General features: G+C 44.9%; 1 protein-coding gene across 3 annotated transcripts in view; it reads right to left on the minus strand.

The window, feature by feature from the left end:
- Positions 1-16,542, minus strand: part of LOC135526714 (glutamate receptor 3) — a 292,678-nt gene that overhangs the window by 171,670 nt on the left and 104,466 nt on the right. For all 3 annotated transcript variants that reach the window (XM_064955313.1, XM_064955311.1, XM_064955312.1), the window contains exon 3: positions 5,964-6,203. In XM_064955313.1, the coding sequence (XP_064811385.1) occupies positions 5,964-6,203 (240 nt within the window). The remainder of the gene's footprint in view (positions 1-5,963; positions 6,204-16,542) is intronic.

The raw sequence follows: 16,542 nt of genomic DNA on the forward strand, positions 1-16,542 counted from the left end.
TTGACCAGAGTCCATATTACCTATATAGTGTACTACTGTTGACCAGAGTCCATATTACCTATATAGTGTACTACTGTTGACCAGAGTCCATATTACCTATATAGTGTACTACTGTTGACCAGAGTCCATATTACCTATATAGTGTACTACTGTTGACCAGAGTCCCTATAGTGTACTACTGTTGACCAGAGTCCATATTACCTATATAGTGTACTACTGTTGACCAGAGTCCCTATAGTGTACTACTGTTGACCAGAGTCCATATTACCTATATAGTGTACTACTGTTGACCAGAGTCCCTATAGTGTACTACTGTTGACCAGAGTCCCTATAGTGTACTACTGTTGACCAGAGTCCATATTACCTATATAGTGTACTACTGTTGACCAGAGTCCCTATAGTGTACTACTGTTGACCAGAGTCCATATTACCTATATAGTGTACTACTGTTGACCAGAGTCCCTATAGTGTACTACTGTTGACCAGAGTCCATATTACCTATATAGTGTACTACTGTTGACCAGAGTCCCTATAGTGTACTACTGTTGACCAGAGTCCATATTACCTATATAGTGTACTACTGTTGACCAGAGTCCCTATAGTGTACTACTGTTGACCAGAGTCCCTATTACCTATATAGTGTACTACTGTTGACCAGAGTCCATATCCCCTATATAGTGTACTACTGTTGACCAGAGTCCATATCCCCTATATAGTGTACTACTGTTGACCAGAGTCCATATCCCCTATATAGTGTACTACTGTTGACCAGAGTCCATATTCCCTATATAGTGTACTACTGTTGACCAGAGTCCATATCCCCTATATAGTGTACTACTGTTGACCAGAGTCCATATCCCCTCTATAGTGTACTACTGTTGACCAGAGCCTCTATATTGTGTACTACTGTTGACCAGAGTCCATATTCCCTATATAGTGTACTACTGTTGACCAGAGTCCATATTCCCTATATAGTGTACTACTGTTGACCAGAGTGTATTCAGATTTGTGCGAAAATACACATCCTGCTACTGTCTAGAGGAGGGAATACACATCCTGCTACTGTCTAGAGGGAATACACATCCTGCTACTGTCTAGAGGAGGGAATACACATCCTGCTACTGTCTAGAGGGAATACACATCCTGCTACTGTCTAGAGGAGGGAATACACATCCTGCTACTGTCTAGAGGAGGGAATACACATCCTGCTACTGTCTAGTGGAGGGAATACACATCCTGCTACTGTCTAGTGGAGGGAATACACATCCTGCTACTGTCTAGAGGGAATACACATCCTGCTACTGTCTAGTGGAGGGAATACACATCCTGCTACTGTCTAGAGGAGGGAATACACATCCTGCTACTGTCTAGAGGAGGGAATACACATCCTGCTACTGTCTAGAGGAGGGAATACACATCCTGCTACTGTCTAGAGGAGGGAATACACATCCTGCTACTGTCTAGAGGGAATACACATCCTGCTACTGTCTAGAGGAGGAATACACATCCTGCTACTGTCTAGAGGGAATACACATCCTGCTACTGTCTAGAGGAGGGAATACACATCCTGCTACTGTCTAGAGGGAATACACATCCTGCTACTGTCTAGAGGAGGGAATACACATCCTGCTACTGTCTAGAGGGAATACACATCCTGCTACTGTCTAGAGGAGGGAATACACATCCTGCTACTGTCTAGAGGAGGGAATACACATCCTGCTACTGTCTAGAGGAGGGAATACACATCCTGCTACTGTCTAGAGGAGGGAATACACATCCTGCTACTGTCTAGAGGAGGGAATACACATCCTGCTACTGTCTAGAGGAGGGAATACACATCCTGCTACTGTCTAGAGGAGGGAATACACATCCTGCTACTGTCTAGAGGAGGGAATACACATCCTGCTACTGTCTAGAGGAGGGAATACACATCCTGCTACTGTCTAGAGGGAATACACATCCTGCTGCTGTCTAGAGGAGGGAATACACATCCTGCTACTGTCTAGAGGAGGGAATACACATCCTGCTACTGTCTAGAGGGAATACACATCCTGCTGCTGTCTAGAGGAGGGAATACACATCCTGCTACTGTCTAGAGGGAATACACATCCTGCTGCTGTCTAGAGGAGGGAATACACATCCTGCTACTGTCTAGAGGGAATACACATCCTGCTGCTGTCTAGAGGAGGGAATACACATCCTGCTACTGTCTAGAGGGAATACACATCCTGCTGCTGTCTAGAGGAGGGAATACACATCCTGCTACTGTCTAGAGGAGGGAATACACATCCTGCTACTGTCTAGAGGAGGGAATACACATCCTGCTACTGTCTAGAGGAGGGAATACACATCCTGCTACTGTCTAGAGGAGGAATACACATCCTGCTACTGTCTAGAGGAGGGAATACACATCCTGCTACTGTCTAGAGGAATACACATCCTGCTACTGTCTAGAGGAGGGAATACACATCCTGCTACTGTCTAGAGGAGGGAATACATCCTGCTATCCTGCTACTGTCTAGAGGAGGGAATACACATCCTGCTACTGTCTAGAGGAGGAATACACATCCTGCTACTGTCTAGAGGAGGGAATACACATCCTGCTACTGTCTAGAGGAGGGAATACACATCCTGCTACTGTCTAGAGGAGGGAATACACATCCTGCTACTGTCTAGTGGAGGAATACACATCCTTCTACTGTCTAGAGAGGGAATACACATCCTGCTACTGTCTAGAGGAGGGAATACACATCCTGCTACTGTCTAGAGGAGGGAATACACATCCTGCTACTGTCTAGAGGAGGGAATACACATCCTGCTACTGTCTAGAGGAGGGAATACACATCCTGCTACTGTCTAGAGGAGGAATATACATCCTGCTACTGTCTAGAGGAGGAATACACATCCTGCTACTGTCTAGATGAGGGAATACACATCCTGCTACTGTCTAGAGGAGGAATACACATCCTGCTACTGTCTAGAGGAGGGAATACACATCCTGCTACTGTCTAGAGGAGGGAATACACATCCTGCTACTGTCTAGAGGAGGGAATACACATCCTGCTACTGTCTAGAGGAGGGAATACACATCCTGCTACTGTCTAGAGGAGGGAATACACATCCTGCTACTGTCTAGAGGAGGAATACACATCCTGCTACTGTCTAGAGGAGGAATACACATCCTTCTACTGTCTAGAGGGAATACACATCCTGCTACTGTCTAGAGGAGGGAATACACATCCTGCTACTGTCTAGAGGGAATACACATCCTGCTACTGTCTAGAGGAGGGAATACACATCCTGCTACTGTCTAGAGGAGGGAATACACATCCTGCTACTGTCTAGAGGGAATACACATCCTGCTACTGTCTAGAGGAGGGAATACACATCCTGCTACTGTCTAGAGGAGGGAATACACATCCTGCTACTGTCTAGAGGGAATACACATCCTGCTACTGTCTAGAGGAGGGAATACACATCCTGCTACTGTCTAGAGGAGGGAATATACATCCTGCTACTGTCTAGAGGAGGGAATACACATCATGCTACTGTCTAGAGGGAATACACATCCTGCTACTGTCTAGAGGAGGGAATACACATCCTGCTACTGTCTAGAGGAGGGAATACACATCCTGCTACTGTCTAGAGGAGGAATACACATCCTGCTACTGTCTAGAGGAGGGAATACACATCCTGCTACTGTCTAGAGGAGGGAATATACATCCTGCTACTGTCTAGAGGAGGGAATACACATCCTGCTACTGTCTAGAGGGAATACACATCATGCTACTGTCTAGAGGAGGGAATACACATCCTGCTACTGTCTAGAGGGAATACACATCCTGCTACTGTCTAGAGGAGGGAATACACATCCTGCTACTGTCTAGAGGAGGGAATACACATCCTGCTACTGTCTAGAGGAGGGAATACACATCCTGCTACTGTCTAGAGGAGGGAATACACATCCTGCTACTGTCTAGAGGAGGGAATACACATCCTGCTACTGTCTAGAGGAGGGAATACACATCCTGCTACTGTCTAGAGGAGGGAATACACATCCTGCTACTGTCTAGAGGGAATACACATCCTGCTACTGTCTAGAGGAGGGAATACACATCCTGCTAATGTCTAGAGGAGGGAATACACATCCTGCTACTGTCTAGAGGAGGGAATACACATCCTGCTACTGTCTAGAGGAGGGAATACACATCCTGCTACTGTCTAGAGGAGGGAATACACATCCTGCTACTGTCTAGAGGAGGGAATACACATCCTGCTACTGTCTAGAGGAGGGAATACACACCCTGCTACTGTCTAGAGGAGGGAATACACATCCTGCTGCTGTCTAGAGGAGGGAATACACATCCTGCTACTGTCTAGAGGAGGGAAAACACATCCTGCTACTGTCTAGAGGAGGGAATACACATCCTGCTACTGTCTAGAGGAGGGAATACACATCCTGCTACTGTCTAGAGGAGGGAATACACATCCTGCTACTGTCTAGAGGAGGGAATACACATCCTGCTACTGTCTAGAGGAGGGAATACACATCCTGCTACTGTCTAGAGGAGGGAATACACATCCTGCTACTGTCTAGAGGAGGGAATACACATCCTGCTACTGTCTAGAGGGAATACACATCCTGCTACTGTCTAGAGGAGGGAATACACATCCTGCTGCTGTCTAGAGGAGGGAATACACATCCTGCTACTGTCTAGAGGAGGGAATACACATCCTGCTACTGTCTAGAGGAGGGAATACACATCCTGCTGCTGTCTAGAGGAGGGAATACACATCCTGCTACTGTCTAGAGGAGGGAATACACATCCTGCTACTGTCTAGAGGAGGGAATACACATCCTGCTGCTGTCTAGAGGAGGGAATACACATCCTGCTACTGTCTAGAGGAGGGAATACACACTTAATTAATACAAATAAATATCACCTAAAGGCATAGACTGTACTTTCCATGCTGAAATATATGCCTGGCTGCAGCTACAGCAGTACACCTAATTTACGATGAGAAACAAAAACCAACACTGTGATTAAACAGAGATTACCCAACTAATTTAGGCTATGAGATACTGCCCACAAAGCTTAGTTACAATGACATACTGCCCCCAAAGCTTAGTTACAATGACATACTGCCCCCAAAGCTTAGTTACAATGACATACTACCCACAAAGCTTAGTTACAATGACATACTGCCCACAAAGCTTAGTTACAATGACATACTGCCCCCACAGCTTAGTTACAATGAAATGGCCTGTAGATTACATTTCACAGTGCTTATAGAATGTCACCCACTTCCTTGTTTCAACTAGGGGGTAATGTTCCAGCACACTGCACCTGGGGATTGCATAGTTTGTCATTTTGGCTATGGATATGTTGATGCTGTCAACTGTTTCAAGTGCACCCTCAACTAAACCAAGTCAAGGTCTATGGTAGAACCAACCTGCTAAACCTTACCTACCGCTGTCTGTGTTGCATGTTATATTATATAGCAATATCTACTTTGTCATTTTTCCTGTGAATATGATCAATGTTGATGAACTCAAAAAGTACTTCAATAGCACCTAGCTCTGTCTGTGTGTTTACCTCACACCCTGAACTACATCAAGGCCTGTGATGGCATGGCACCTACCTTTGTCGGTGTGTTTACCTCACACCCTGAACTACATCAAGGCCTGTGATGGCATGGCACCTACCTCTGTCGGTGTGTTTACCTCACACCCTGAACTACATCAAGGCCTGTGATGGCATGGCACCTACCTCTGTCGGTGTGTTTACCTCACACCCTGAACTACATCAAGGCCTGTAATGGCATGGCACCTACCTCTGTCGGTGTGTTTACCTCACACCCTGAACTACATCAAGGCCTGTAATGGCATGGCACCTACCTCTGTCGGTGTGTTTACCTCACACCCTGAACTACATCAAGGCCTGTAATGGCATGGCACCTACCTCTGTCGGTGTCGTAGAGGTAAACAAACTTCTGCCACTTGTAGTGTGACAGCAGGCTGAGGACGGCCCCACGCAGTGCAGGTCTCATCTGGATGACAAACTGCACCTCGTTGTCAGTGGGGTAACTGGGCGTGACGAAGGAGGTGTGCAGCGCACCACAGAATGACGTCAGGGTGTTCATGGACTTTTTATCGTAGAAGCCGAAGATGGCATAGACCCCTCGGGAGAACTGAGAGCAGACTGGAGAGAGAAGGAGAGAGGGTGAGAGTGGGAGAGAGGGAGGGAGGGAGGCGTTAGGATGCTTGAGAGAGAAAACAAGATCAGGCACACACCCACACATATGTCAAGTGTTTGAAAATTCAAATTGTCTTGGTAGCTACACTGCAGATCAAATCTATAACAGCCAATTTGTGGAATGAGATGTTGCCATAAGACCAGCATAACTCTTTATCAGGGAGCCTATTTGCATAGGTTGACATTTATTCAGCTGGGGAAAACACTTGCATTTATTTGTAGATCTGTCAAGTTCTCTGGTGAGACCTCGGAATCTGGCAGCAATAAAGACCCAGGCAATGTCGCAAATGACAATACTTTTGACCAGGGCTCATAGGGCTCTGGACAAAAGTAGTGCACTTCAAAGGGAATAGGGTATCATTTGGGATTAGGACCCATCCAGTTTAGTCAAGAACAGAACAGGGACTTGTGCTATTGACTATTCTACTATTCTATTGTTTCCACTATGTGGATTGATGGCAGCATTCGCGTGAAACTGAAAGCACGAACCACTGCTTTTAATCAGGGCAAGGTGACCGGAAACATGACCGAATACAAACAGTGTAGCTATTCCCTCCGCAAGGCAATCAAACAAGCTAAGAATCAGTATGGAGACAAAGTAGAATCGCAATTCAACGGCTCAGACACAAGAGGTATGCGGCAGGGTCTACAGTCAATCACGGATTACAAAAAGAAAACCAGCCCAGTCACGTTCCAGGATGTCTTGCTCCCAGGCAGACAAAATAACTTTTTTGCCCGCTTTGAGGACAATACAGTGCCACTGACACGGCCCGCAACCAAAACATGCAGACTCTCCTTCACTGCAGCCGAGGTGAGTAAAACATTTAAACGTGTTAACCCTCGCAAGGCTGCAGGCCCAGACGGCATCCCCAACCGCACCCTTAGAGCTTGCGCAGACCAGCTGGCTGGTGTGTTTACGGACATATTCAATCAATCCCTATACCATTCTGCTGTTCCCACATGCTTCAAGAGGGCCAGCATTGTTCCTGTTCCCAAGAAAGCTAAGGTAACTGAGCTAAACGAATACCGCCCCGTAGCACTCACTTCCGTCATCATGAAGTGCTTTGAGAGACTAGTCAAGGACCATATCACCCCCATCCTACCTGACACCCTAGACCCACTCCCATTTGCTTACCGCCCAAATAGGTCCACAGACGATGCAATCTCAACCACACTGCACACTGCCCTAACCCATCTGGACAAGAGGAATACCTATGTGAGAATGCTGTTCATCGACTACAGCTCAGCATTTAACACCATAGTACCCTACAGACTCGTCATCAAGCTCGAGACCCTGGGTCTCGACCCCGCCCTGTGCAACTGGGTAATGGACTTCCCGACGGGCCGCCCCCAGGTGGTGAGGGTAGGCAACAACATCTCCACTCCGCTGATCCTCAACACTGGGGCCCCACAAGGGTGCGTTCTGAGCCCTCTCCTGTACTCCCTGTTCACCCACAACTGCGTGGCCACGCACGCCTCCAACTCAATCATCAAGTTTGCGGACGACACAACAGTGGTAGGCTTGATTACCAACCACGACGAGACGGCCTACAGGGAAGAGGTGAGGGCACTCGGAGTGTGGTGTCAGGAAAATAACCTCACACTCAACGTCAACAAAACTAAGGAGATGATTGTGGACTTCAGGAAACAGCAGAGGGAGCACCCCCATATCCACATCGATGGAACAGTAGTGGAGAAGGTAGTAAGTTTTAAGTTCCTCGGCGTACACATCACAGACAAACTTAATTGGTCCACCCACACAGACAGCATCGTGAAGAAGGCGCAGCAGCGCCTCTTCAACCTCAGGAGGCTGAAGAAATTAGGCCTGTCACCAAAAGCACTCACAAACTTCTACAGATGCACAATCGAGAGCATCCTGTTGGGCTGTATCACCGCCTGGTACGGCAACTGCTCCGCCCACAACCGTAAGCCTCTCCAGAGGGTAGTGAGGTCTGCACAACGCATCACCGGGGGCAAACTACCTGCCCTCCAGGACACCTACACCACCCAGTGTCACAGGAAGGCCATAAAGATCATCAAGGACAACAACCACCCAAGCCACTGCCTGTTCACCCCGCTATCGTCCAGAAGGCGAGGTCAGTACAGGTGCATCAAAGCTGGGACCGAGAGACTGAAAAACAGCTTCTATCTCAAGGCCATCAGACTGTTAAACAGCCACCACTAACATTGAGTGGCTGCTGCCAACACACTGACTAAACTCCAGCCACTGTAATAATGGGAATTGATGGGAATTGATGTAAAATATACCACTAGCCACTTTAAACAATGCTACTTAATATAATGTTTACATACCCTACATTATTTATCTCATATTTATACGTATATACTGTACTCTATATCATCTACTGCATCTTTATGTAATACATGTATCACTAGCCACTTTAAACTATGCCACTTTGTTTACATACTCATCTCATATGTATATACTGTACTCGATACCATCTACTGCATCTTGCCTATGCCGTTCTGTACCATCACTCATTCATATATCTTTATGTACATATTCTTTATCCCTTTACACTTATGTGTATAAGGTAGTAGTTTTGGAATTGTTAGCTAGATTACTCGTTGGTTATTACTGCATTGTCGGAACTAGAAGCACAAGCATTTCGCTACACTCGCATTAACATCTGCTAACCATGTGTATGTGACAAATAACATTTTTATTTGATTTGACATCAGGCAAGCTCAATCAAACCCAGATCAAGTATTTGAAATAATTTCAAATAGTATTTGGTGAAGGTTTAGTGAAGAAACATGCAGCAGGCTAACCTAACGTAGCAGACATAGAAAGACATCTGAGCTGATGTCAAATACTGTATCCCTGACAACCAGACACATCACATTTCTTTCAATGCTGTTAAGGGTGTGTTGTATCTGATATACACAACTCTACCACTGTTAATCACACTTGAAAGAGATTGGCTTTCCACGTGTTCCGATTGACAAATGATACCGTCTGATTAGCTAATCAAGTGTTCCTAACGTTTCCAAGCCTCTGGAATGATACATCCAATCACGTCTGCTGTTTTAATGTCATGTTGACCATTGGTGGTATTAGAACACATCAGCTAGAATGTACCGTGCCTGACGTCTCACACAGGGGCATCATACACCCCATCTGAGGAGAAACAAAGAACAAAGTAGATGAGGATTGCTGGGGGATGGTCCTGTGGGGGCTGGACATCCCATTCAGATGTTGGAGAAATGTTGCATTTTTCAAACACCTGAAACAGCTTTTTCCTGCAAATCTAGAGCCAAAACATGATGCATAATTCTATGTAAAAAAATATGTTAATTACTCTGTATATGTAAGCATGCACCAGATGGTGGTGCCGTCAGCCAAACACATCACCTGGGGCACACTGCCTGCCCTGCCGGACATCTACAGCAACTGGTGTCACAGGAAGGCCAAGATGATCATCAAGAACTTCAAGCACCCGAGCCAAGGCCTGTTCACCCTGCTACCATCTAGAAGGTCGGAGACTATACAGCTTGGACTGAGTGACTGAAAAACAGCTTGATTCTCCAGGCCATCAGGCTGTTAAATAATCATCACTAGCTGGTCAGTACCCTGCCCTGAACTTAGTCACAGTTACGAGCCGGCTACCACCCGGTACTCAACCCTGCACCTTAGAGACTGTTACAAGCAGGCTACCACCCGGTACTCAACCCTGCACCTTAGAGACAGTTACTAGCAGGCTACCACCCGGTACTCTACCCTGCACCTTAGAGACTGTTACTAGCAGGCTACCACCCGGTACTCAACCCTGCACCTTAGAGACTGCTGCCCTATAGACATAGACACTGAACACTGGTCACTTTAATAATGTTTACATACTGTTTACCCACTTCATATGTATATACTGTTGTTCTAGACACGGCTCATCCTATACAGTGCCTTGCAAAGATATTCATCCCCCTTGGTGTTTTTCCTATTTTGTTACATTACAACCTGTAATTTAAATAAATGTTTATGTGGATGTCATGTAATGGACAAACACAAAATAGTCCAAATTGGTGAAATGAAATGACAAAAAATTACTTGTTTCAAAAAAATTATAAAAAGTAAAAAAGGGAAAAGTGATGTGTGCATATGTATTCAGCCCCTTTGCTATGAAGCCCGGAAATAAGATCTGGTGCAACCAATTACCTTCAGTAGTCACATAATTAGTTCAATAAAATCCACCTGTGCAATCTAAGTGTCACATGATCTGTCACATGATCTCAGTATATATACACACACCTGTTCTGAAAGGCCCCAGAGTCTGCAACACCACTAAGCAAGGGGCACCACCAAGAAAGCAGCATCATGAAGACCAAGGAGCTCTCCAAACAGGTCAGGGACAACGTTGTGGAGAAATAAAGATCAGGGTTGGGTTCTAAAATATATCAGAAACTTTGAACATCCCATTTAGCACCATTGAATCATTATTAAAAAAAATGGAAAGAATATGGCACCACAACAAACCTGCCAAGAGAGGGCCGCCCACCAAAACTCACAGACCAGGCAAGGAGGGCATTAATCAGAGAGGCATCAAAGAGACCAAGGAGAACCCTGAAGAAGCTGCAAAGCGCCACCTTGGAATTTGGAGTATCTGTCCATAGGACCACTTTTAGCCATACACTCCACAGAGCTGGGCTTTAAGGAAGAGTGTCCAGAAAAAAATAAGCAAACATGTTTGGTATTTGTCAAAAGTCATGTGGGAGACTCCTCAAACATATGGAGGAAGGTACTCTGGTCAGATGAGACTAAAATTGAGATTTTTGGCCATCAAGGAAAATGCTATATCTGGCGCAAACCCAACACCTCTCATCACCCCGAGAATACCATCCCGACAGTGAAGCAGCATCATGCTTTGGGGATGTTTTTCATCGGCAGGGACTGGGAAACTGGTCAGAATTGAAGGAATAATGGATGGTGCTAAATACAGGGAATTATTGAGGGAAACCTGTTTCATTCTTCCAGAGATTTGAGACTGGGACGGAGGTTCACCTTCCAGCAGGACAATGACCCTAAGCATACTGCTAAGGCAACACTCGAGTGGTTTAAGGGGAAACATTTAAATGTCTTGGAATGGCCTTAAAGATTCATGTACACCAGTGGAACCCATCCAACTTGAAGGAGCTGGAGCAGTTTTGCCCTGAATAATGGGCAAAAATCCCAGTGGCTAGATGTGCCAAGCTCATAGAGACATACCACAAGAGACTTACAGCTGTAATTGCTGCAAAAGGTGTCACTACAAAGTATTGACTTTGGGGGTGAATAGTTATGCACACTCAAGTTTTCAGTTTTTTTGTCTTATTTCTTGTTTGTTTCCCCAAAAAAATACGTTGTATCTTTAAAGGTGTAGGCATGTCGTGTATATCAAATGACAAAAATCTATTTTAATTCCAGGTTGTAAGGCAACAAAATAGGAAAAATGACAAGAGGGGTGAATACTTTCGCAAATCACTGTGTAACTACTGCTATACACACCTTTTCCATTCATATACTGTCCATACTGTCTATACACACCGTCCTATACATATATATTTATATTCCAGATTCTGGCAATACATATAAATTATAAACATATAAATTTTTAAGATTTGCGTGTATTGGTTTGTATTTTTAGATATTACTGCACTGCTGAATCTGGGAACACAAGCATTTAGTTAGGTATTACTGCACTGTTGGAGCTGGGAACACAAGCATTTAGCTACACTCACGATAACATCTGCTAAATACAGTACCTGTCAATTTGTACACACCTATTCATTCAAGGGTTTTTCTATATAAGCTTCTTCAAGTGCAGTCGCAAAAACCATCAAGCGCTACGATGAAACTGGCTCTAATATTTTCATGAGGACCGTAAGGAAGAAAATAGTTAACTCTGCTGCAGAGGATACGTTCATTAGTTACCAGCCTCAGAAATTGCAGCCCAAATAAATGTTTCACATAGTTCAAGTAACAGACACATGTCAACATCAACTGTTCAGAGGAGACTGTGTGAATCAGGCCTTCATTGTCGAATTGCTGCAAAAAAAACACTACTAAAGCACACCAATAAGAAGAGACTTGCTTGTGGCAAGAATCATGAGCAATGGATATTAGACCGGTTGAAATTTGTCCTTTGGTCTGATGAGTCCAAATTTTAGATTTTTGGTTCCAACTGCCGTGTCTTTGTGAGACGCAGACTAGGTGAAAGGGTGATGTCCATGTGTTTGGTTCCCACCGTGAAGTGTGGAGGAGGAGGTGTGATGTGTGGAGGTGCTTTGCTGGTGACACTGCTTAATTTATTTAGATTTTAAGTCACGCTTAACCAGCATGGCTACCACAGCATTCTGATGGTTTGGGATAAGTTGTACCATAGAGTCAAGGTAAAGACGGCAACAAGTGCTCAGCATATGTGTGAACTCCTTCAAGACTGTTGGAAAAACATTCGAGGTGAAGCTGGATACCAAGACTGTGTAAAGCTGTCATCAAGGTAAAGGGTGGCTATACATTTTGATTTGTTTAACCTTTATTCAACAAGGCAAGTCAGTTAAGAACAAATTCTCATTCACAATGACGGCCTACCCCAGGCCAAACCCGGGCGACGTTGGGCCATTTGTTTGTTGCCCTATGGGACTCCCAATCACAGCCGGATGTGATGCAGCCCAGATTTGAACCAGGTACTGTAGTGATGACTCTTACACTGAGATGCAGTGTCTGACACCACTGCGCTACTCAGGAGCCAAAAAAACAATAACCCACATCTCCCCATGAACATTTATCTCTAGTCACAATGAGCGAGAGAGAGAGAGAGAGAGAGAGAGAGATATGTGTATGTATGTGTGATGTTTACTGTTAATTTTTATTGTTTATTTCTCTTTATATATTCACTTTATATATTATCTACCTTACTTGCTTTGGCAATGTTAACACATGTTTCCCATGCCAATAAAGCCCTTGAATTGAATTGAATTGAATTGAATTGAGAGAGAGAGAGAGAGAGAGAGAGAGAGAGAGAGAGAGAGAGAGAGAGAGAGCGAGAGAGGACTCCAAACCATATCATGAGAAAACAAAAAGATAATTACTCGACACATTGGAAAGAATCAACAACAACAAAAAACTAAACAGAGAGTACACAGTGGCAGAATACCTGACCACTGTGACTGACACAAACGTACGGAAAGCCTTGACTATGTACAGACTCAGTGAGCATAGCCTTGCTGTTGAGAAAGGCCGCCATAGGCAGGCCTGGCTCTCAAGAGAAGAGAGGCTATGTGCACACTGCCCACAAAATGAGCTGCACTTCTCAACCTACTGCCAAATGTATGCCCATAATAGAGACACATATTTCCCTCAGATTACACAGACCCACAAAATAAACCCAAGTTTGATAAACTCCCATATCTACTGGGTGAAATACCACAGTGTGCCATCACAGCAGCAAGATGTGTGACCTGTTGCCACAAGAAAACGGCAACCAGTGAAGAACAAACACCATTGTAAATACAAACCATTTTTATTTTTATTTATTTTCCCTTTTGTACTTTAACTCTTTGTACATAATGTGACATTTAAAATGTCTTTATTATTTTGGAACTTTTGTGAGTGTAATGTTTACTGTTAATTTTTGTTTATTTCACTTTTTTTATTATCTATTTAACTTGCTTTAGCAATGTAAACATATGTTTCCCATGTTAATAACACCCTTAAATTGAATTGAATTGAGACAGAGAGAGACCGATCTCTTTCTCCCTCTCTCTTTCACTAGCTATCTCTTTCTCACTCTCTTATTCCCTAGCTATCTCTTTCTCCCTCTCTTTCTCCCTCTCTTTTTAACAAGCCATAACAATATCCCTGTTATCTCTCTAGAGCTTTATGGAGCATAGATTGGACCCAACGACGACTTCATCACTCATCCAGGAGAGCGAGAGGCCTGGCCGGCTTGTCAGGGATAAATGCTTAACGGAGTAACGCTGTGCTCCATGCTTTGTGTCTCATCCCTCTTGTAATTAGGCGAAACTGAAATAAATGTGGTAGGTGGAAACAAACCAGGTGTGTGATTGTGTGTGTGTCGGGAGGCATGCGTTATCAGTTTGGATAACTCGGAGATTCCTTGTGTGTCACATTGAATTTCAATATTGCATATTTACTTCACAAGCAACACACACAATTAGAAAACACTGGCACACACACAATTAGTGAACACTGGCACACACACAATTAGTGAACACTGGCACACACAATTACAGAACACTGGCACACACAATTAGAGAACACTGGCACACACAATTAGAGAACACTGGCACACACAATTAGAGAACACTGGCACACACAATTAGAGAACACTGGCACACACAATTAGAGAACACTGGCACACACAAAAACTCTTGCCCAATTTGCCCTCCGCCTTCTACTTTGCTTGTCCCACGCACGCAACCCCCTCCCCCTACAAAACACACACACAGCAACAACTACTCCCCGGGCGCCGATGACGTTGATGTCGATTAAGGCAGTCTCCGCACCTCTATATGATTTAGAGAGATTGGGTTAATGTGGAAGACACATCTCGGTTGAATGCATTCAGTTGTGCAACTGACTAGGTATCCCAGCCCGCCAGCATGTGTTGCCCTCATTTACTTTAATCAGGCCACTCAACAGGGCTACAAGGATATGTGTGTGTGTTTCAGATACATCACCAGAGAAGGCTGGTCTTAAACACTAGTTAACAGGCTGTCCTGTATGCTGGCCTTAAACCCTTGTTAACATGCTGTCCTGTAAGCTGGCCTTAAAACCCTTGTTAACATGCTGTCCTGTATGCTGGCCTTAAACCCTAGTTAACAGGCTGTCCTGTAAGCTGGCCTGAAACCCTAGTTAACCTCTCGGGCCCACCCGAGACGCAATCGCCCCACCTTGCCAACAATAAATGCAAATGCTCTACGCCAAATGCTAATAGCACTCGTTAAAACTCAAACGTTCATTAAAACTCACATGCAGGGTACTCAATTCAAGCTACACTCAATGTGAATCTAGCCAACGAGTCAGATTTGTAAAATGCTTTTCGGCGAAAGCATGAGAAGCTATTATCTGATAGCATGCAACACCCCGAAATACCAGAAGGGGACGTAAAACAAAGGAATTAGCGTAGCCGGCGCTACACAAAACGCAGAAATAAAATATAAAACATTCATTACCTTTGACGAGCTTCTTTGTTGGCACTCCTATATGTCCCATAAACATCACAATTGGGTCTTTTGTTCGATTAAATCGGTCCTTGTGTACCCAAAATGTCCATTTATGAAGACCGTCAGATCCAGGAAAAACACTGTTTTTAAACGCAACGTTATTTTTTAAAATTAAAAAAGTTGCCTATAAACTTTGACAAAACACTTCAAACTACTTCTGTAATCCATCTTTAAGTATTAGTAAACGTTAATAAACGATCAAATTGATCACGGAGCGATCTGTATTCAATAGATAGAAGTTTTCAAAACGAAGTCCATTTTCTCACGGACATTTTTTCCGGGTGCGCACCTGAAGACAGGATGTGCTATTCAGTGATCTGACCAAGGAAAAAGAGCCCTGGTAATCACAACACTGGCGACATCGTGTGGAAGCTTGACCTTCTCCAACCTATCTCCTGATTCTGCCTCCTCAACCCTCCTCTCTTCCCTTTCTGCATCCTTTGACTCTCTATGTCCCCTATCCTCCAGGCCGGCTCAGTCCTCCCCTCCCGCTCCGTGGCTCGATGACTCATTGCGAGCTCACAGAACAGAGCTCCGGGCAGCCGAGCGGAAATGGAGGAAAACTCGCCTCCCTGCGGACCTGGCATCCTTTCACTCCCTCCTCTCTACATTTTCCTCCTCTGTCTCTGCTGCTAAAGCCACTTTCTACCACTCTAAATTCCAAGCATCTGCCTCTAACCCTAGGAAGCTCTTTGCCACCTTCTCCTCCCTCCTGAATCCTCCTCCCCTCCCCCCCTCCTCCCTCTCTGCAGATGACTTCGTCAACCATTTTGAAAAGAAGGTCGACGACATCCGATCCTCGTTTGCTAAGTCAAACGACACCGCTGGTTCTGCTCACACTGCCCTACCCTGTGCTCTGACCTCTTTCTCCCCTCTCTCTCCAGATGAAATCTCGCTTCTTGTGACGGCCGGCCGCCCAACAACCTGCCCGCTTGACCCTATCCCCTCCTCTCTTCTCCAGACCATTTCCGGAGACCTTCTCCCTTACCTCACCTCGCTCATCAACTCATCCCTGACCGCTGGCTACGTCCCTTCCGTCTTCAAG

Source organism: Oncorhynchus masou, chromosome 32 (genome assembly GCF_036934945.1).
Source record: "Oncorhynchus masou masou isolate Uvic2021 chromosome 32, UVic_Omas_1.1, whole genome shotgun sequence".
Taxonomy (NCBI): domain Eukaryota; kingdom Metazoa; phylum Chordata; class Actinopteri; order Salmoniformes; family Salmonidae; genus Oncorhynchus; species Oncorhynchus masou.